This window comes from Camelus bactrianus, chromosome 15 (genome assembly GCF_048773025.1).
Source record: "Camelus bactrianus isolate YW-2024 breed Bactrian camel chromosome 15, ASM4877302v1, whole genome shotgun sequence".
Classification (NCBI taxonomy): domain Eukaryota; kingdom Metazoa; phylum Chordata; class Mammalia; order Artiodactyla; family Camelidae; genus Camelus; species Camelus bactrianus.
This window is the reverse complement of record NC_133553.1, coordinates 26,978,731-27,000,843: the sequence shown is the minus strand read 5'-3', so window position 1 is coordinate 27,000,843 and position 22,113 is coordinate 26,978,731. Positions and strand designations below refer to the sequence as shown.

Genomic DNA, 22,113 nt, shown 5'->3' with positions numbered 1-22,113 from the left:
GAATGTGTGACAGTGACTAAAAAGTTGATAGAAGTAGAAGGCTTCAGTCTTAGAGGAGGAGAGGTTGTTGCAGTAGGGTGAACTAGTAAGTGGAACAAGCAGCCCACTCTACCTCCCCCCTCAGAGATGTTCGTTCACTCACTCGTTTGTATTAGGTGCTAGGAATAGTGCGTTGCAAAAGCCTTTGCTGTCAAGGTATATGAGGTGTTAGAGAATAGCGAGATCTCTGCTGCAGGGGCTTGAAAGGAAGAGAGTCCATCATAGGGGAGAGCCAGGTTTAAGATATGTGGAGAGGCGGAGGGTATAGCTCAGTGGTAGAGTGCGTGCTTGGCATGCACAAGGTCCTGGGTTCAATCCTCAGTACATCCATTAAAAAAAAAATGAATGAGTGAATCAATAAACAAACAGACAAATCTAATTGCCTCCCCACTAAGGAAAATTTTTAAAAGAATTTTTTAAAAGATATGTGGAGAGATAGAGGGAACATTCATTGAAGATGCTGCAGAGAAAGGGAAGCTTAAAACATTTGTTTTTTTATAGTCCCATTGTTTTATAGTGCTTTGACATTTTCAGATCATTTCGTTTCCTAGGGTTTTTTAATATTTTCCCATGTATTCTCCTTGCTGCCCTTGGCCCTTTTCCTTGGAGTTTGTGCAAGTTAATAGGCTGGTGCTGCTCTGTAGTTTGTGGAGTTCAGAATTGTGTTTTATCTGGGAGCCTAGTCTATTTATACTGTGGGGAAAATTAGGATGACAGTATTTCAAGGATTGTTAAGCCACTATAGACCTTGTATCCAGCCCCTCTATCTATAACATTTCATTTTAAATGACTTTGCTTATACAACTAGCAAAATTAGTTAATCACTTTTAAGTTAGTAATGATAATGAGGAATGATTTATTGGAATCCACAGATTGAGGAACTCTTAATTTAGTTTCTTCTTTTCCAGTGAACCTTTGTTGTAGAATTTCTGTCAGTAGCATCCTTGGACTTTCTTTAAGTAGTGAAATGAGCAAAGGGAGGTAATATGGAAACTCACTCTAGAACATATTGAATCAATGTAATTCCCCAGTGGTCCTATGGAGATAATGGAATCACATGATGGGTCTTGTGTTGTGAGTACAGTGAGTGGAAATGAAGCAGACGAGGCTCCATGGACAAGGCCAAAGTCCTGTCCACGTGACAGCCTTCTCTAGAAGGATGTTGGGTCACATTAACTTGATACATGAAAAGTTTTATCCCCTAAAAGGTTAACTAGAAGGTGTAAGTCTACAGTTACAATGTTGAATAGTTAAGAGTTTATTGGCAATTGGGGTCTAGAGATGATCACCACAGACTCATACGTTGCTCAGGCATTTGACCATATGTATGTTCAGACGTGTTTATAGCACATTTTGATATCCTTTGAGAAAACGTTTGACTTGCATTTCTGTATTGGGATGTTTTCGAACATCCTTACACCTGGAGATAGATAGTTTTATTTATATATATAAATAAATAAATAAATATATATATATATATATATATATATGATTTTAGTTGTGTAAACAAGACCCTTTTAATTTTCTCTGTGGTTTCCTAACCAGGAAGTTGAGTTCATAGTTCATAAAGTGTAACATAAGCCATAGCATTTAAATGGTGAAGTATGCAATGACATTTAAACATTTTGCATTATAGTTTCCACCTCTGTTTCGAAGTTGGACCTTCATGTTACTGGGCATTGTGGACTCTCCTGTTTGTTCAGGAGCCAAACTCTTTATGGCTTGAGGGCCTTTGCACCTGTTCTTCTCCTGTCCTAGTGTTCTTTGCCCTCAAATCTTTACATGATTAATTTCTTCTCTTTTGGGTTTTAGCTAAATTCCACCTCCTCACACATTTTTCTTAGGCCACCCTATTCTCATCCCTTCTCTATCATACGATCATATTTATGTCCTTCATAGAAGTTATCACACTCTCACATTATTTTATTCACCTATTTAGTTATGTCAATATATTCTCCTAGAATATAAATTACAAGATAACTGGAAGAATATACAGAAGCAGCTGTAGTACTGAATGGAATGAGTGGGCATGGAACAGTTGGCATTATCATTTACTTGATTGTGATAAAATAGTAAATCAGAAAGCTTAAGGGGATTTGCTTAAGATCTTATAGTCATTAAGGGAAAGAACACAGACTTAAACCCAGAGATAGGGAGAAAAAATTGTTTTATAGCAGTTCCATTATCTAGTGCTCATTCATCCTGGCTTCATTTATCCTGTCATTATGACTACTACGTCTTAATCTTGTAGTTGTTATCTTTGGATTTTCTTCAAAGTCAGACCAGCTTAACAGTCTCTAAACCTTAAACTTACAGAATGTTATGTATCAAATTTATTCAATTAGAAAAAACTAAAAATGAAAGATATAATAATAACTGTAGTAATAATGGATACCAGTTATTAGCATCTATTGTGTGCCAAGACTGGGTGCCAGTGGCTGTCAATTCATTATCCCTAGTGATATCAGCTACTTTATTGGGCTGTTGTAAGAGTAACACAAGGTATGCATAAGATCCTAGACTAGGTAATTTTGTGTTCTCTTTAAAATTCAGTATTATTGAGGGTTTGTTTTTTTATTTGTATGTTCTTTTCTCTCAGTCTTCAAATACTTACTGAGCACTTAGATCTGTGTGATAACGCTAATAACGCCTTGGTCGAATTTTTTAACCTCCCTATCTCCGTTTCTTCACCCTTAAGATGAAAATAAGAATAGTACTACCTCATGTGAGGACTAAATGAGTTATATAAAATGTGCATACTGCCTGGCATGTAATAAGTTATAGCACTTTAAAATGTTGACTATTATCATTTTCTAGCCATATGAAGAAAACTATAGAATTTTGCTGAGAAACATAAAACATTTGAATATGAGACATGACATATTTCTAGAAGGTTATACTCAGTAATACAAAAAATATCAAGTCTTTAATACTATTCAGCCATAAAAACCAACAACATAACGCCATTTGCAGCAACATGGATGTTCCTGGTGAATGTCATTCTAAGTGAAGTAAGCCAGAAAGAGAAAGAAAAATACCATATGAGATCGCTCATATGTGAAATCTAAAAAAAAAGAAAGAAAGAAAGAACATAAATACAAAACAGAAACAGATTCATAGACATAGAATAGAAACTTGTGGTTGCCAAGCGGGTGGGGGGTGGGAAGGGACAGACTGGGATTTCAAAATTTGTAGATACTGACAGGCATATGCAGAATAGACAAACAAGATTATACTGTATAGCACAGGGAAATATATACAGGATCTTATGGTAGCTCACAGAGAAAAATAAAATGTGACAGTGAATATATGTATGTTCATGTATAACTGAAAAATTGTGTTCTATACTGGAATTTGACACAACATTGTAAAATGACTATAACTCAATAAAAAAATGTTAAAAAAGTTATATCAAGTCTTTCTAAATTAATGTGATAATGAGATGCAATTTCAATCAGAATTCTAAAGAGACTATTAAAAACTGACTATTTTTTAAAAAAAGATCATTTATTCATTCTGGTTTTTTTTTATAGCAAACCTATGTCAAAAATACCTTCTGTACATACACAAGAAAAATCTGTATGTGTAAATTGGTAGTCTCTTCCCCACAATATCAAACTATACATCTCTTTACAATGTAAGTACTTGTGATACATGACCAGAAAACTATAGACTCCTTTAAGTTCTCTTTGTGAATGATTCTTACACTGACTGGTTTTTATATAGCTTGGTAACTGACTGTAGGCAAATCTTAAAGGGTCTTACAGGCAGTGTTAATGATTTTAGATATCTGGATGACAGTGGGAAGCCACTGAAGGGTGTTTAAGTAGGGTACTGCTATGATTCAACTTGAGCTTTGGAGATATTTCTCTGGATACCTTAAAGAATGGATTCCAACAAGACAAGAGTAGATAGAAGACCTGTTAGGAGGCTGGGTAGACCAGTGGGAAGTGATAATACTATCGGAGAGAAATGGACAAAGATGAAATATATTTTTGAAGCAAAGTTGACAAGATTTATTTGTGAATCGGATGTTGGATATGAAGGACAGGGAGAAACCGAGAATGACTCCTGGTGTTAGGACTTGGGTATTGGTTTATGATTGGTAGTTCCATTTATTAGGTTGAGGAACAGGGAGGAAGAATTTATTTGAAACAATTAGAAAACAAAGCCAGAGCAGAAATTTTCCAAGTGATCATTCCCAAACTTAAGGTATAAAGGATATTAAAATTGAGTTGTATGTATAAATATTACTACGTTTGTAGAGTAAAGTATAAGAAAAAAATAGATCTTTCTTTTTCAGTCTGTGCATTGTCTTAGGTGAATTTATTGCTTCGGTTAATGTAAAATCTGTTTCTTTTCTTAGGTAACCCAGGATTTTCTGCCCTTTATGTGCCATTTGCAAAGGCTTTGTATTCTTCAACAAAAAGACGCTTTCCAGTTTGGGTTATCAGTCATGCTGGGCATGCCTTTGCCCCCAAAGACAAGAAGATTCTTACAACATCGGATGGTATGTCTTTATTAACATCTGCTTTTCTTTACAGTGAGTGGGTATTCATGTTTCTAGAAAGCCTCCTAAGGTTAAGAGTTACACCAGTGGCGGAGGGTGGGGGTACAGCTCAGTGGTAGAGCTCATGCTTAGCATGTACAAGGTCCTGGGTTCAATCCCCAGTACTTCTGTTACAAAAACTAATAATAAACAAACAAACAAACTAATTACCTCCCTCCCCCCATTGCTTTAAAAAAAAAAAAGAGAGAGTTATACTGATGGAAACCTCTGCTTATGGCATTTGGCCCAGCATTCCACATTTTGGTAATTTTAGGATTTGGGGGATCATTTTAATTCTTCTGCAGATAGTTTTCTTTAAAACTTTGGGCATATCAAACAGTTTGTCTAGGACTTGCCTTCTCTATTTACCAACTAGCAGTCAACTGTATAGGCATTGATCATGTATTATAGTACCAGTATTGTACTAAGAGGAATGGTGAAGTATTATAGACATGGTTCTTAGCCATTGTCCTTACTCTAAAGAAGCTCTCGTCTCACATTTAGAGCTAGTAGTCAAATGATAAACTCTGGCTTGCTGATCATGTCAATTCTTAAGGAGTAAACAAAGGAGAGAACATGGTATGAGTTTGAAAAGACTTTGAGGAGTAAATGGGTTTTAACAGTTGGGTAAGAATTTGGACTTGAAGGGTGGAGGTGGGTGCAGAGATATAACAGGCAGAAGGATTAGCGTAGCAGGGAGAGAGATTCAGTAGGTACTCCAGTGCTAGGCAGGGCCAGATCTCAAGGAGGAACCTTGAAAGCTGGGGGAGAAGAGGACTCTAAGTTGTAGATTACTGGAAACCTTTAAATGGAGGAAGTAGTACCATAGACATGCAAATTACCTGCTTTTAATTCATGAGTATTCTAGCATGTTCTCTCTTCTAAAAATAAATGAGAAGGAAAAAGAAAAACATAACTTCTCTGTGGGCATTCCACTCAAGGGTCATTTGTCCTGAGGGTGCCACCTAGTCAATCTGAGCTGGGAGAGGTGGCTATGGCTTCATTACCTAGTTTGCTCCTGGTTCTGGTTAGCCTCTCCTATGGTATGAGCATCTTACTGAGCATCTAATGATAGGGGAAACCATGTATGCATAGAGAGAGAGAAAGGGATAGGTGATAAGGGAACTCTCTGGACTAGTCTGTTCAAATTTTCTGTAACTCTAAAACCATTCTAAAAATAGAATCTGTTACTATAAAAACAAATACTGGAATTTTAAAGTAACTTAATATTTACATTTTACTTTCTATCACTGTATTAGTTCAGACTCCCGTAACAAAAACCATAGACTACGTAGCTTAAATAGCGGGGATTTATTTTCTTACAGTCTGGAGGCTGTAAGTCCAAGATGAGCATTTCAGCATAACTAGGTTCTGATGAGAGCCCTACCCCTGGCTTGCAGGTGGCCGCCTTCTCTTTATGTCCTCACGCGTCAGAGAGAGAGAGAGCAAACACATGCAAGAGAGAGCATGCACAGGCCCTCAAGCTCTCTGACGTCTTCTTATAAGGGCACCTATCCCTTCATGAGGCCCCCACCCTTATGACCCTCTCTAGCCCTAATTACCTCCCAAAGTCCTCATCCCCAAATACCAATGTAAATTGAGGGAGTTAGGGCTTCAACATAAGAGTTATAGGGAACACAAACATTAAGTCCTTAACAATCATGAATGAAAATGTTATGTATTGACATTTCAAATCTGATCACAAGTATAGGTCAGCATATACGTATGACATTGTGCCTGAGCAACAGGAGAACATACAAATTATCTCTTAAAATATTTTTATAAAATATTTGTTGAAGTTTTAGAAGCTGCCCTTTGGTCCATCCTTAGAAGTAATAACCTTACAGTTTCCAGAAGCAGGCCTTTTGAAGCTTTAATCCTGTTGAGCAGTGAAAGAAAAGTTTCTGTTCTAAGTGGAAGTTCTTTCCACATTCATGAACATCTGCAGGCATGCTAAATTGTAAACATTTTTTAATTTGAAGAAGTGAGTGACAATTAAGAGATGATTACTATTTTTATCCATGTCTTATTTTTGGCTGTTAACTGGTGCATATAGTCAAGATACAATGTGGTTACTGCAGAATTTAAGAAACAAAATCACCCTCATGCATACAGAGTAGATACTCTGGTTCTATAGTTAGCATGCGATCTGGTTCTCTTTTCTTTTCACTCCTGAAGCCATAGCTCAGACTATTCATGTGTCATCTCACTGTGAATGTCACAACTCCCAGGCTCTTGACCTCGCCTCTTAATTCTCACATATTGTAGTATAGATCAGCTTCCTGAAATACTAGTTCTCATTCCAGAACCCTGCGATAATTTTAAATTGACTTTTAACATCAGATGCCAACTCTTGAGAATGGAATTTAAGCTTTCTTTTTTTTTTTTTTTTTAATTTTACTTTTCTTTTCTTTCTTTCTTTTTCTTTTTAAATGGAGATACTAGGGATTGAACCCAGGACCCTGTACATGCTAAGCACTCACTCTACCACTGAGCTATTCCCTCCCGCAAGCTTTCTTTTCTCCTAATTCCATTGATTCAATTTAACCATTTTGGAGTACCTGCTGTGAACCTGCCTCTTTGCTAGCACTTTGTGCTTGAAACAAATCCATTGCGCTTATATTGTTTATTGTTAGGATATCTCACCACCCAGACTTCCTGTGTCTTTTTGTTTTTTAAGGCATCACATGTAAGATTGCCCTTGTCTTGGCAAACTCTACTCCTCTCTGCTAAAACAGTTTCCACTCTCGGTGATCAGGCCCGTTATAAGCAAGATCATCCAGGCTTTGTTTTAGCACTTCAGTCACTCAAATTTCTTCTGCTGCCACTTTCACCTACTTTATATTTTTTATTTCCCCAATTATCTTCTATTTAGATAATTATATATTATAGATTCAGTGCAATCTGTATATAAATTCCCACAAAAATTCCAATCACATTTTTTTTACAGAAATAGAAAAAAATCCTAAAATTTGTATGGAACCACAAAGACACCAAATAGCCAAAATAATCTTCAGAAAGAAGAGCAAAGATGAAGTTAACACACTTCCTAATTTCAAACTATATTACAAAGCTGGTAATCAAAACAGTATGGTACTGACATAAAAACAGACCAAACGATCAGAATAGGGAGCCCAGAAATAAACCCACGACTATAGGGTCAACTGATCTTTGACCAAGAACACACAATGGGGAAATGATAGTACCTTCAATAAATGGTATTGGGAAAACTGGATATCCACATGCAAAAGAATGAAATGGGGCCCTTATCTTACACTATACACAAAAATTAACTTGAAATGGATTAAATACTTAAATTTAAGGTCTGACACCATAGAACTCTTAGAAGAAAACATAAGGGAAAAACTCTTTGACATTGGTCTTGGTAATAATTTTTTTTTTGCCATGACTTTTTGTTACTTAGCACAAATAACAGAGGTAAAAATAAACAATTGGGTCTGTATCAAACTAAAAAACTTCTGTACAGCAGAGGAAACAACAACAAAATGAAAAGGCAGCCTACAAAATGGGAGAAAATATTTGCAAACTATACCTGATAAGGGGATAATTTCCAAAATATATAAGGAAGCCATACAACTGTAGCAAAAACACTAATAGAATTTTTAAAATGGGCCAAGTTTTCCAGAGAAGACATGCAAATATATATATGTATACAAAATGCATATGAAAAATGCTCAGCAGCATCATCAAGGAAATGCAAATCAAGACCACAATGATGTATCACCTCACACCTGTTAGGATAGCTAATATCAAAAAAAAACACAAAAGTTAACAAGTCTTGGTGAGGATGTGGGAAAAAGGGAGAAGTGGGTCACTCAAGCAGTTACCTAGATTATCCAAGGCTTTCTGAAAGGGAAAGCGTTCATGGGCGAGGGTGGCCTGGTTCCTTATCTGATTGTTTTGCTAGTAGCTGGGTCATTACAGCTGACAATATGTTTTTCAAAGTGGATGTCTTTTGAAATGACTGCCTCATCAATCAAAAGCTTACTATCAAGTACTTACACTCACTATGCAAGGTGTTGGATGTGTTACTCAACCTGATTATGAATCATTCCATAGTGTATATGTATATTAAATCATCACCTTGTACACTTTTAAAAACAATCATGGTGTACAACCTAAATATATACAAATTTTATTTGTCAGTCATATTTCAGTAAAGCTAGAAAGAAGAAAGAAAATGAATAATTTTTGAAGCTGGACCATGGATATATGGGGGTCTGTTGTACTGTTCTCTGGACTTTTGTGTAAGTTTGAAAAAAAATTTCTTTAAGGGTTTTAAAGAAAGAAAAAGTATTACAGGATCTAAGAGCTTAAAGTGTCTACTTCAAATCCCACCTTGAACCCTTATTTTTCAAGGAAGGAAAGTAAGGCCCAACAGGGCCAAATGATCTTCTGCTGGTGAGTGGCAGAACCTGGACAGGAAGCCAGCACTTCTGATGCTGAAGTCGGTGCTCTGGTTCTGTGGGAGGTCGTCTCGAGTGGCCAGTGCAAAGTGCTAATGCTTATTAGCCCTTCCACAGTTGCAGGTTGTACCCTATCTGTCACTCTTTTCTGGTGATGACTCATAAAGGGGATAGGATAGAGTCTAGATGAAACTATGCAACTCATGGCAAATGCTTGCATAAATACCTCAAAATGTCTTTTCATAGTGTCTTTTTCTGTTTACATGTATGTGTGTATGTGTTCCTCTATGAATGCAGTTTACTTGAGAGCCTTTTACACTTAGCTTAAAGGCTAGGTTGTGCTTTGAAAGGCAAGTAAAAGGCAGTGAAAGATTTTGTAAAGTGAGACTGAATATATACATTTTATTACCTTGATTAAAAACAAAACGTTGATGTCAAAAACTATCACATTGAAAAGTGACTGAAAGTGAAATCAAATATTTCAAACTGGTCTACCCTGAAATATTTTAAAAGGTACATCTTTATTGTTTTAAGTTATTTCTTCTTATATACCCAAATAAATTTTGGGGTTTGATACCAGTTTTTCCTTTGTCAGGAAATGTGTATGTCTGCTTAGAATGTGCTTTGGCCATCTTATTTTCAGAAAAATAAGAGGTGTTAAAAGAGTTCTTAGGAAACAGGCTTGTTTAACATGTGAAATCTTGAAAAGCTGCCATCTCTGCTGGCCTGTCGTCTTAACTCTGGCAGAAGAGATAACCAAAGACAGAAGGAGCTGGGAAGTAGTGGAAATACCTCGGGGTCCTCGTGAAGGATAATACCTCTTTAGTGGTGTTCAAATTTAGTGATGATTAGCTAGTGTGCCTTTTTCCTACACCTTAGTGAGGAAGGCCGTCATAATAGAAGTTATAAATTGAATTACCTAATGAGAGCAACATCCAACTTAGTTATCACAGTAAACCTTTAAGTCATACTGAAGACAAAACAAATGTTGAACAAAATGTGAACAGCAACCTTGAAAGTAAAAAATACACTTGAAGAATAGCTCTACTTCAGGGGTTCTCAAACTTCGGCAGGCACCTGAATCACCTGGAGGATTTATTGAAACACAAATTACTGGGTACCACCACTTGAGTTGTTGATTGAGTAGAAGTGCGGTGGGACCTGAGAACTTGCATTTCTAACAAGTTCCTAGGTAGTGTTGATGCTGCTGGTCCTGGTACCACATTTTCAGAACCACTGCCATAGATCTTCACCAGTAAACGCTGGTAGGGAAAACCAGTAGAAAGAATCTGCTGTGTGTCTGAATTTCTGGGAAATGTCTTTAATTCTTATTTTAAATTGATATCTTATTATTTATAACTTTATTTTGAGTATGCTTCTTGCTTGGGCTACTCCTGTGCTGTTGACCTAATGACTAATTAGAGCCTGGGTCCTTTGCTGCTAATGAGAACAGTGCCATCTAGAGGCATTAGCCCAAAGGGCCACCGCAGGGCCAAAGGAAGCTGTGGTTTCTAGAGGGTGTAAGAGGGCAAGTCATCCATCATCAAGGACTTATTGACGACCTACTAGATTAATATGTATGGTGCTGCCTTTTAGGTCACTGACTTCCCACCTGTGTTGTAAGTAGCCCAAAAGTTCTATAAAGGGCAAGTGGGGCTCTGGGCTTCACTCATCCCCCCAATCAGCCAGAACAGTTCTGCTTTCATCTGTTTAACACTTTGGAGGTTATGTTTGTAAATGCACACTGTAGTCAAATGCTTTGGATAGGCAGGACAGATATATTATTCACCATCCAAGATTATTGTTCTAAAGTGCAGGTTTCCTGACATGCAAAATAAAGTGTGAAAAGTACATAATCATTGAGAGAAAGGACATAGGCTATAACCACACATCAAATGTTGAAAGTATATTTTGCTTCATATTAGCACATGTTAAAATTATGAACAGTTGGAAATAATACTCTAGTTGCACCACATTATCACAGTCATAAATTGAGTATAATTGGGAGAGCAGATGTTCACCCATGTCAGAAGTGGGTGATTCAGGAAAAAAAAGTGTGAAAAGAAAATTTGAGGAATTAGAAGTATAAACTCTTTCTGGCTTTGATTTACTATGGAGTCAGCTTACTTGATGGCAGATTCATTATCAACTATTTTAAGTCATTTGTTCAAAAATTGTAACATAAAAGCTAAAAATCATAGTGGTTTAGTTTCAGCTGATAAAACATTACCTTAAAAAGTTACACAGTCTTTCAACTCATGTTGAATTTGGGTATGTTTATCTAAAGGATCAATAACACACTCCAAAACTGAGAGAAAAACCAGTAGAGCTTTCTCTTGCCAGGACTGTGATTGGCAGAGAAACATGGAGGTTATATGAAATGACTGGATGAGCCCAAGACAGGGATAATCAGTCAGTCAAGTCTCAGGGCTTACAGTCACTAGAAATAAACGAATAAGTCTCTCAGCGGGTGGGAAGAAGCAGAAGACGAAAGGGTAGAGCAAGAAAAGAAGCTAAGAATCAAACAAATCGTTAGGCTCTCAGAGAAGACAGAAGTCGGAAGCACAGCAGGAGGAGGGAGAATGGCATTGCAGCTCCCGTCCTGTAACACACAGGGATCGTTGCCCCTCCCTTTGAGAGCCTTTGGTATCTTCTCACTGCTCACACGGTGGAGTCACTTGGTGATGTTCAGGGTCCTGCTTGATCTAGTCTGAACATTCCTGTCTAACCTTATTTGTTCCTCCTCTCCCATAACCACATAACCACAAACAGGCGTGGAACTCATCACAATAACCAAAATTATACCTCACACTTTTATGCCTTTGTGGTCTACTATCATGAAGTTCAAGTAAATTTCATTTCTCTTTTTAGTTACATGCATGTCATGCTAAACAACACATGATTTTTGGTTTGTGTGTTTTAAAAACTTGACCTGAAGAGTAAACTATATATTCATCTTGTTCAAAGCGTTCTTTAAAATATGAAGTGCTAATTTTAGCCTTTTAATCCCCACATGTAAGTTGTTTAATTAAAGTTATTTTTAAGCTGTAGCTTTGGAACAATGATGGGGGCGGGATGGAAGACTTTACTAGTTGAGAAAATTCTAACGTAAGATTAAGAGAGTTCCTGTCTGCAGACTCAGTCCTAGCAGAAGGCTCGTGTATCACTAGTCCCTGGTCTTGTTAGTTCTGTGGTCATCAGTGACTTGTAAATATTGCTTGTGTGGCAGTATACAGTAGAACTTATGTGTTTATATCCAGTGCAGAGCTACATAAATATACATGTGTATGTGTTGTTAAAATATATATTGTTAAATTTAGACCTTTATGATTATATTCAAATATGCAGTTAAAATTAGTTAAAATAATCCTATAAACAGGATTTTTCAGATATCTCTCTTAGTTACTTGGAGAAAGGCACACTTTTATGAACCCAAAGGGACAGTATGTTTCTATTGTTATCCAATAAAACCCTCTTATTTTCTCAAGGAAATGCTTGAGACATACTTTAATGTTTTGTAGTAGTGTTCTTATCTATTTCTGTTCCTCTTATTAGACTGTGAGTTCCTTGAAGATGAGGGAGTATATTGTATTTGTACCTGTATTTTCAAGACTACCGTGGGTCAACTAGTCACTGTTTTCTTGCAGAGTGGTCAGTTTAGTTAATGTGAAATGGAAGAAAGAAATAGTTATCAGATCTACCTCTGTCCTGAAGCTGTAAAGGATGCATAATATTTTGATCCAGAGTTGACAAAATTTTAATAACGGGATCAATCAGTTTGAACAAGTAGATGAAACATAACTGATGTTTAACTGATAACTGATATTACTTAGTTCCTCACAGAACTGCTTTGTAACTGATTATACATCCTTCTGAAATAAACTTTAGAATTATAAAGTAGGAGTGAATTAGGAGCAGTGTGGTGAGATAAACATGGGATGCCGTGGAAACTGCAAGGAAGGCTACTTTACCCCTCAACCACTGAATCATAGAAAGGCTTCTCAGAGGAGGTAACACTTGTTGAGAGTTGGAAGGATGAAGAGGAGTTAGCCAGATTAACAAGGGGGAGCTGAGCACTGAAGGAACAACAACAACAACAAAAACAGCATGTGTACAGAAAAAACTGAAGAGCAGTCCTTCAGAATGAGTTTTGGGTGCATTTTGAATGAGCCACATTGTGGTTCTTTACAGTTTGCATCAGAACTTTGCAGGAGTCATGAAGGCAAAAAATTTAGTATTCCAATGACTCCATTTTTAGAAAGCAGTTGACTACTTTGTGATGTTTTGAAGTATTACACCCTGTCTTTGAGGTTATGTATATGTTCATGGGGGAAATCTGTTCAAGTTTTCTATATTCATAGAATTAAGCTGGCGGCATCCTCAGAGATTGTCTAGTCAATTCATATTTTCATTCAACAATAATATGTACTGTGTCCTAGTCACAGAGGACACAGATGGAAAAAATGGACTTTGCCTTCAAGGAGCTCACAGTCTAAGAGAGGAAATAAACAGACAGTAATGCAAGTGTAATAAAGTGCTGTAGTAAGAACTGAGTACTGGTTAAGCAGAAAGGAAGGCTCCATTTTTCTTAAAGATTAGCTAGATAAAGTTTTAATTAGATCTTAAAGAATCTAGAAGATGGTTCATTTGTGAAAGGAAAAAAGGATATTTCAGGTCAGGACTGTGCTGGTTAAATGGAACGGTTTAAAACGTTTCTGCCTGCATCTTTCAGTCTTGACTTCTTTAAACAAACAAACAAACAAACAAAGATTATGTAAAATACTGAAGGAGTGTCTTGGATTATCTTTGACTGTCCATTAATCCTACAACTTAGGCTAACCAGTGTTTATCAGTGTGCAGTCCTGAAACCAGCAGTAACAGCATCTCCTGGAAACTTGGAACTGCAGACTTTCAGGCGTCAACCCAGACCTACTGACTCAGAGACTCTGGTGCTGGGCCTAGGCCATCAGTGTTTTAACAAGCTCTCCAGGGAATTCTGATGCTTGCTCAGGTTTGAGAACCATTGGCCTAAAGTAACAGTACTTCATGGAATAGTTGAGGGTTCATGAGTTTTGAGGACAGAGAGACCTGGATTTCAACCTCACCTGTCCCACTTGTGTTATTGCCAGTCCATCACCTAATGTCTGTGAGCCTTTTGGAATTTTCCTCTATAAGATGAAGGTAAGAATACTTCCTTTCCATGGTTGTTGTGAAGATTGATCAATACACTTTAAATGAAGTACCAGCACTGTGGCGAGCCCCTTGTAGGCTTTCAGTAAATGATAATTACTGCAATTGCTATTGGTTTTGTTTTTTAAGGTATTTTTCCCAATGAAGAGATAACTTTCACTTATGAAAACATACTTATGTTTTTGCTTTTAGATCCAAATGTTCAAGAAATTAAGGACATCTATGGACTCCAGGGTCAAGTAGAACACAAACTAGCTTTCCTGAGAACTCACGTGCCAAAGGAAATGAAGCTGGTGGTCATTGGCCATTCAATAGGCTGCTATATTTCCCTTCAGATTTTGAAGCATGCCCCTGAGCTCCCAGTAAGTACGCCTCTGGAGGTAACTGTAGGTGCTTGATTGTGCACTTGCACAAATCCTCTCAGATGTCCTTTGCTGTATTGTCTCTTGCTTAACTGATGAATAGAACACAAACAGGGATATTTGGTAGCCGTCCATAAGGACAACTTCATGTTTCTGTGGGCCTGGGTGAGAGTATGTTCATGCAGTTCCCATAATGTTTCAAAAACTAATGCTGAAGGAGGTAGGAATTTTCCAAACAACCCTTTTCTAAAAATTGAGGTAGAGTTAATTTACAGTTTTATATTGGAACAAATGCCTTTTAATCTAGGGTTATCTGGAGTTCTTAAATTACATATAAATTGCTGTCTTTTATAAAGGAATATTTAAGAGCAGACATCAACTTAGACCTAGTCAAGAATCTTGTCTGGGGAGAGCATTATGCAAATATTCATGCCTTCTTTCAAAAGGAAGAAAATTTATCATCATCACCACTGTTGATAGGCAAACATCTTTTCTCAAAGAACACTAAATCTTTAGTCTTAAGTTTGAATTCTTTTCTGTTCTATAACCTGGCGGCCTTTTGGAAACATTCATTCATTCATTCACAAATACTTATGGGGTGCCACTATATGCCAGATATTAAATGAGACACTAGGGACATAAAGATCTATTTAAATTGCCAGGAAAGCTAGTGAACTACAAAACACTTCAAAACAAAATGAAACCTCGTATTTTCACTGACATGTACCATTGAAATGACCCATTAAATGAATGCAATTCACAACATAAATTATTTCTTTGTTCAATAAACTTTTATTAAGCACTTGCCATGTATCAGTCCTTGTGCTGTGTTTTGAAGACATCCCAGTGAATAAAATAGTCTTTGAGGAAAGAAAGGCTGAAGTCTAATGGAGGAGACAGACTAACCCGAAGGTGTGATAATGACCATCTTATGTTAGTAGACGGTGTGGGAGCATGAAGGAGTGCTATTTAACCTGGTGATCTGAATGCAAGATAGGAAGTGATTCCTTTCTGGACTCTCCCTATCCTAGGATATTGACTTTTCTTACTCCATGTGATAAAATATCTTCACTGGAGCTCACTAGGAATTCGCTCCTTTTCCTACCAGCTTAATATTACTTATAATTGCCTTTGGGAGAAGTACAACTGTAGCCTCCCTGGGTGTGGTTTTTAACACCAGATGGAGACTGTTAATTTCTCATATTGGATATAAGAAAATGTATTTTTCATTTCTAAGTATAATTCAATAAATTCTAAATTGGATTTCATTCACTGTATTATTGCATCTACTCTTTTTTTTCCCCCTTGATAAGGCATTCTTAATCAGAAATCAAGCTTTCCTTTTGTTTTTAGCATTTTGCATGGCTTCTAACCTCTGCTGGGCCTCTAAATCTCCTCTAGTACCATGTTGTGATGCTACCGTCTTCATAGCATCCAGTCCTAGCCCCTTAGCAGTCCTCTTTGCATGGTTGCTGTAAGTCTTCACCCTACAGCCAAGGCACCTAGGTTCAAATACTTGCTGTTATCTTTTGTCTCTGTGACCTTGGACAAGTTACTGAGTCTTTCTGTACCTTTGTTTCCCCTTCTGTAAAATGGGGATAGAATATATTCTTCAAAGGATTTTTTGTGAGGAATTATATAAAGAATTAAGAATGGTACCTAGAACTTAAAAGTTCCATATAAGTATTGGCTTTATTTATTACTATAATGGAAATGACAGTGGAATCACTGGCTCAGGTTTTAGGTTAACTGTTGTATTAGTAATCTAGAGCTGTGTAACCAAGTTACCTCAAAACTTAGCAGTATAAAACTATACACGTTTATTCTCTAACAGTTTCTGTGGATCTGGGATCTGACCACAACTTAACTAGGTCCTCTGGTTCAGAATCTCTCACAAGACTGTAATCAAAGTGTCTTTTAGGCCTATGGTCTCATTTGAAGATTTGAATGGAGAAGGATCTGCTTCCAAGTTCTCTCCCTTAAGGGTGATTGGACTGAGGGCCTTGGTTCATCACTGGCAGTTGGATGGAGGCGACTCTCAATTCCTTAGAATGTGGACCTTTCTCACTTGCCCCATCAGAGCAAGTAGGGGGGAAGAGCCAGAGAAAGAGTCTGCTGGCAAGATGGAAGTCACAGATTGTCACCCAATTGCTCATTACTTTTATAGTACTCTGTATGTTAGAAATAAATCAGTAGGTCCAGCCCACACTCATGGAGAGCAGATTACACTAGAGCATGAATATTAGAAGGTGAGGATCACTGGGGCCATGCCAGAAGCTACCTACCCCACCACTTCTACAGTTAGGATTTCACCTGTGTGACATACCTACCATCAAGCATGTAGATGTGTAGTGGGGGGGTATGTATAAATTAAAATACTGAATTTATTTCCTGGTACAGGAAGTGACTTGGTCCTGTCAAATAAAATATAGCAAACTGATATGAAATACAATTTTTTGTTATTAGTTGTTCCAGATGTTTTAAAAGCTCTAAAAACATTTTTTAAAGTACTTGCATATTTGAAATAACAATATTATTATTATTATTTGTGATGGTAATTTTACATGTCAACTTGATTAGGCTAAGGGATACTCAGATAGCTGGTAAAACATTTGAGTGTGTCTGTGAGTGTGTCTGTTTCTGGAGGAAATTAGCATCTGAATTAGACTGAGTAAATAAAGATCTGCCTTCACCATTGTGGGTGGGCATCATCAAATCTGTTGAGGGCCCAAATACAACAAAAACTTACAGGAAGGGTGAATTCTTTCTCTCTCTTTTCTTGAGCTGAGATAGCCATCTTCTGCTCTCAGACATTGGAGTTCCAGTTTCTCAAGCCTTCAGCCTCATCTTTTCCCCTAGTTCTCAGGTCTTGGAGCTCAGACTGAATGAGACAACTGGCTTTCCTGGTTCCCAGCTTACAGATGGCATATTGTGGGTCTTCTTGGCCTCCATAATTGTGTGAGCCAATTCCCGTAATAAATGTTCTTTCATCTATATCCGTATTTATGTATACATGGATTCTGTTTCTTTTAAGAACCCTGACAAATACACTATTATATAAACATAGGGGGAAAATACCCATTTCTGAATTCTTCACAGTTTGTTAACTTAATCACAGGTCTTCCCTTTTGGTTTTTGTTTGTTTGCTCCACATCCATTCTTAATGTAATGTATAATTTCTCTAACGCATATTTTAAAACAGTTGTTCAACGCATTTGTTTTGAACCCATCTCTCTTTTTTGGCTTGCGTTCACAGTGTCTGTTGGGAAGGAAGTACACTGCATCTTAAGGTTAGTGTAGCTTCTTACAGCTTCCTCAGCTTTATAACTTTCTAATTAGTGCTCTGCTTTCAGGTGTTCTTACCCTTGCAGAAACAGTGGTGAAAAGGCAAAAGGCAGATGAAACATGAACTTAACCTAGTCTGTTGGTGGAGACATAACTCATACTGTAGTTATAGAGTTTTCAGAGAGACATGAGAAACTGTTTCCTTAAAAAGGGCGTACTCTAGAAAATAACGTGTGCAATAAATTGTCCATAAAGGTCACCCGGGGAGGAGGCTGAACATCTGTATGATTGTTTTTTATTATTCAAAAACTTTATCTGGTTTCAATTAACTACATTGTTGAAGTACACCCCCCGCCCCAACCCCTCTTTAAACACCTGGCCCACTTAGTATTGGTGGTGTGATCCCTGCTGAAGTGTTGAAATTTCAGTGTCTCTGGGCTACTCTAAGACGGCACAGTGCCTACATGCCTGAAGTTAGCATGACACGCTCCATTTAAGATGCGTTTGACAATCAAATAAGTTGTGTTAGCCAGAATGTTGCAATCCCTAATCATTTTGCCAAAAATAAGTTAACTGTTATGTTTTATAACATATGAAGTGTGATAATAAGAAACTTGTGTTTCCATCTCTTCTGTTATTTTTACTGGAATATTTGACTCCCATAAGATTTTGAGGACATATGTGTAGTTTAGTAGCTGGTTTATTTGGCTTTATTTTGGTTCAATTCGTTATAATATTTTTGTAACTAATTATAGGAAACTTTGGTCTTAAAATCATTTTAAGAGACTTATTGCATATTTTAGACATACTATCTGACCTGTTTTAATGTACTAAATGAAATAATTGTCTTTTTAAAAATCCATGATTAAAACCTTTTTTTCTTTAAAGCAAATTTGTTATAAAGATTTATAGAAAATACTCATATATTTTGACAGTAATGTCCAGAATGAAGGATATTTTTTAAAGCTTGAGAAAATAATAATTGAGAGATTGTTAAATAGTACTGTTGTGACTTAAAATAATAAACACAATTTCAGATTCATAAGACCTTTAAAGATAGTCTAGTCCCATCTTTAGCTTTAAAGGTAGGAACTGATTGAAAAGGGCCTTGCCAGGATTCAACCTCGGCACTGTCTGAATCTAGGAGTGGGGTATGGTTATATTAATTGTGGGTATAAAGAGAGTCTAAGAAGATACCTGATGGTTCTTTGAAGCTTTGGTTGATGGCAGAGGCGAGCCTGCAGATAGCATGGTACGTTCCTGGAATATATACAGCTAGCTTCATGCGACTCGTTACGTTGCAGCTCTAGGAGCAGGAGACCCCATGAATACTGCTCTAGCATTTGGGGGCAGAAAGGGGTGACATGGAAACAAAAAAGTAATCATCTTACCCCCACTATCTGTCTACCTCAGCATCAATCCTCTGTATGTTTAAATGTGCCATCTGATTTTGCCAGTAAATTGTTTGCATAAAGTTCAAAGTTAGGAGTTGAAAGCCCTCAGTTCTTAACTGGGCTCTGTACTGAGTCATGAAGCGAAATTCAAGTAATTTAACTTTCATTTTCCTCTAAGAATTTATACAGCATTTAATGATAACACTTCCTCCCCTTCCAGGGGTATCAGATCCTTCAAAACTTAATTTTTTATATTATTTGGCCTTCCTTGGGGAAAATGCACAATAACATAGAGTTTCCTTTGTCTGTCTGGTTGGCAAAAATACCTTCTCTCTAAATGAAATTTCCAGATCACTTAAAGTCACTCCTTTAAGCCCTAGACTACTTATTCAGTTGGGTAAAAATTTGTCTAAAATATGTTTTTTACTTATCTGTCTTCTCCAACAATGCACATTGATTATGGAAGAATTTTTTCCTAATGATTCAAGGACATCATTTTAATATTGTTATTTACTACAGTAAAATAACAGGGATTTTTGCCTATGTCCTGAAATTTCTTAGATGATAGTACTTTTTTAAAAAAGAATTCTCATATCTGTTTCTTTAAAGTTTTTTTTTATCTCCTCCCTCAGTGTTAGGTGCCTTTTCTCTCCCCTGCTTACCCTTTGTTGCTACTCATTTGCTTCGAACAGAAAAAACAGATAACTGTGTTAGAATTTTGTCTCAAGTAAGAATGAACACATCTTAAATGAAGATACAAGAGTAAAATTGACAAAATTAAGTAAATGGAATTTGTTATTGCTGAGAGCAATAACAAAATAACATTTTTTCTTTTGTTTCTTTTGGGATCCCCAGTGGTTTTGTAGATACTCAAAACACACCAAAAGTATAGCTGAGAAGCTCAAAAACTTTACGAAAGAGTCAAAATAACATATTAGATCATGTATATGTTGATTCAGGAGTAATTTTAGGAAAAAAATTAATTCAAATATTCTGGAAATAGTAAGATTCTTGAGACTGTGATGTACTTACACCATTCTGATGAACCTGTGTGTCTATAGTCAAACTTAGACATGCCTGTGAGAAACATTTATATAACATCACTAAGTTGTGTTTACCAGTTGAGATAATCTGGAGGTGGGGGAAAAATAAGAGATGATTCATTTGTCAAAGTAACTGTTGTCAGAGTCCTGTCCCTGGATAAGTGATAAGAAACAGAAGACAAAGTGAGGAGTAGTGTGAGGCTCTGAGTGTTTGAAAAGAGGTGATTTCTAACTGGGAAGATCCAAAAAAAAAAAAAAAAAAGTATCATGGAAGAGCTGGTATTTGAACAGAGGAAAGATGAGTCAGTATTTAAAAACAGAATATGATGGTTTTTTTGCGGAGAGGGGGGCTTATATGCATTCTAAGCAGTAGAGAAATGTATGAAAAAAAGGGAAATTGTTTTTATCACTGGACAGCTGAAAAGAACAGTGGATGGTATGATTCAGATGCAGCATAGTGTGCGTGTAGAGAGCAGTGGGATGCGAAAACTTGGGTTGATGGAGTAGAGGGGCAGTAAAGTTTGGACTATTTTCTGGACAGCAAGGAGCCACTGAAGGATCTGTGATAATGATAGTCATGCATCAGGTAAATTAATATCTCAGTGAAAAGGAAAATGAAATGGAGAGAGTATAGAGTAAAAAGTGAACAACCAAGTGATAGGCAGGTTTGCTAGTCCAGGTGAGAATTAATGAAGACAGTGTATAGGATTTGCCCAGGGAAATTAAGAGAAAAGAAACAGGTCATGGATGTATATTAGGGGAATGACTTCATTTGGTGGAAAGGAGGATGAAAAGGAGAAAGCAGAGAAAAAGGCCAAAGGTATAATAATTTTCCAAACTATTGGCTGCAGTCTATTAGTGGATCCTTAATTCAGTTCAGTGGGTTGCAACTAATGGATTAATCAAGGTATGGTAGACTATGCCATGGTAGCACAGTGTCAGGGGCTTTTAACAACAAAGATTTTTTTGTTGTTTATGAATCCTTTAGAGGCATAGTATACTTCTCGTATAGTTCTCTCTATGCAGTGTTATTCCAGAATCCAGGTTGATGGAGTAGCTGGACTATTCCAGTCTCACGACAGAGAATAAAAAGGAAATAGTGAACCATACAGTGTATTTTAAAACCTCTGCCTGGAAGTGACATTTGTCATTCCTCATACCGCGTTAGGCAGAGCAAGTCACTTGACCAAGTCTGCCAATAGTGGAGAAGTACAGTCCTCCTCAGAGAAGGGAAGCATGTGTTTGTAAACAATAAAAAAAAATTTAAAAAACCAGAGTAAAATAGAAAGTATTAGAGTATATTTTATTATTATAGAGTTATATATTGTAGAACTTTTATTTCACTTTTTATAACTGTGTATTGATATCCTTTATTACAGTGTAAAATGTGTCTCTTACTGTGGATCAAGGTAAAAAAATAGAAAGTCATTAACCTAGACTAGATTATACCACAAAGCAAAGAGAAGAAAAAGGAGAATATCTAGAAAGGCATAGATATGTGGTGGATTAAAGATGGTCACAGATTCTTTACCATTCCTCTCTTAAGACCTGAAGTCTCTTTCCTCTCCCCTTTGAATTTGGGCTGGGCATGTGACTTGGTTTCACCAATGGGATACAGTGGAGGTAATGTTCTGGTAGTTCCAAGCCCAGATATTAAGGGAGCTTCCATTTTCCCCCTCCTGGGAACCAGCTACCAGATTTGAAGTCTAGCAGCCCTGAGACCACCATGCTGTGAGAAAGCCCAGCCTGGCCACATAGGAGGATCATGAGGCATCAGACGTGAGTGAAACTTTCTTGGACTTTCCAGCCTATCCCATCTGCTAC

The 22,113-nt window shown here is 37.0% G+C and overlaps 1 protein-coding gene across 2 annotated transcripts in view; it reads left to right on the top strand.

Moving 5' to 3' along the window:
* The window catches only part of LDAH (lipid droplet associated hydrolase), an 82,358-nt gene that overhangs the window by 13,478 nt on the left and 46,767 nt on the right, over positions 1-22,113 (top strand). For both annotated transcript variants that reach the window (XR_006722081.2, XM_010947380.3), the window contains exons 3-4: positions 4,406-4,549; positions 14,398-14,567. Coding sequence is in view for 1 of the 2 variants with exons in the window: in XM_010947380.3 (XP_010945682.1) it covers positions 4,406-4,549; positions 14,398-14,567 (314 nt within the window). In the remaining variant the exon portion in view is untranslated. The remainder of the gene's footprint in view (positions 1-4,405; positions 4,550-14,397; positions 14,568-22,113) is intronic.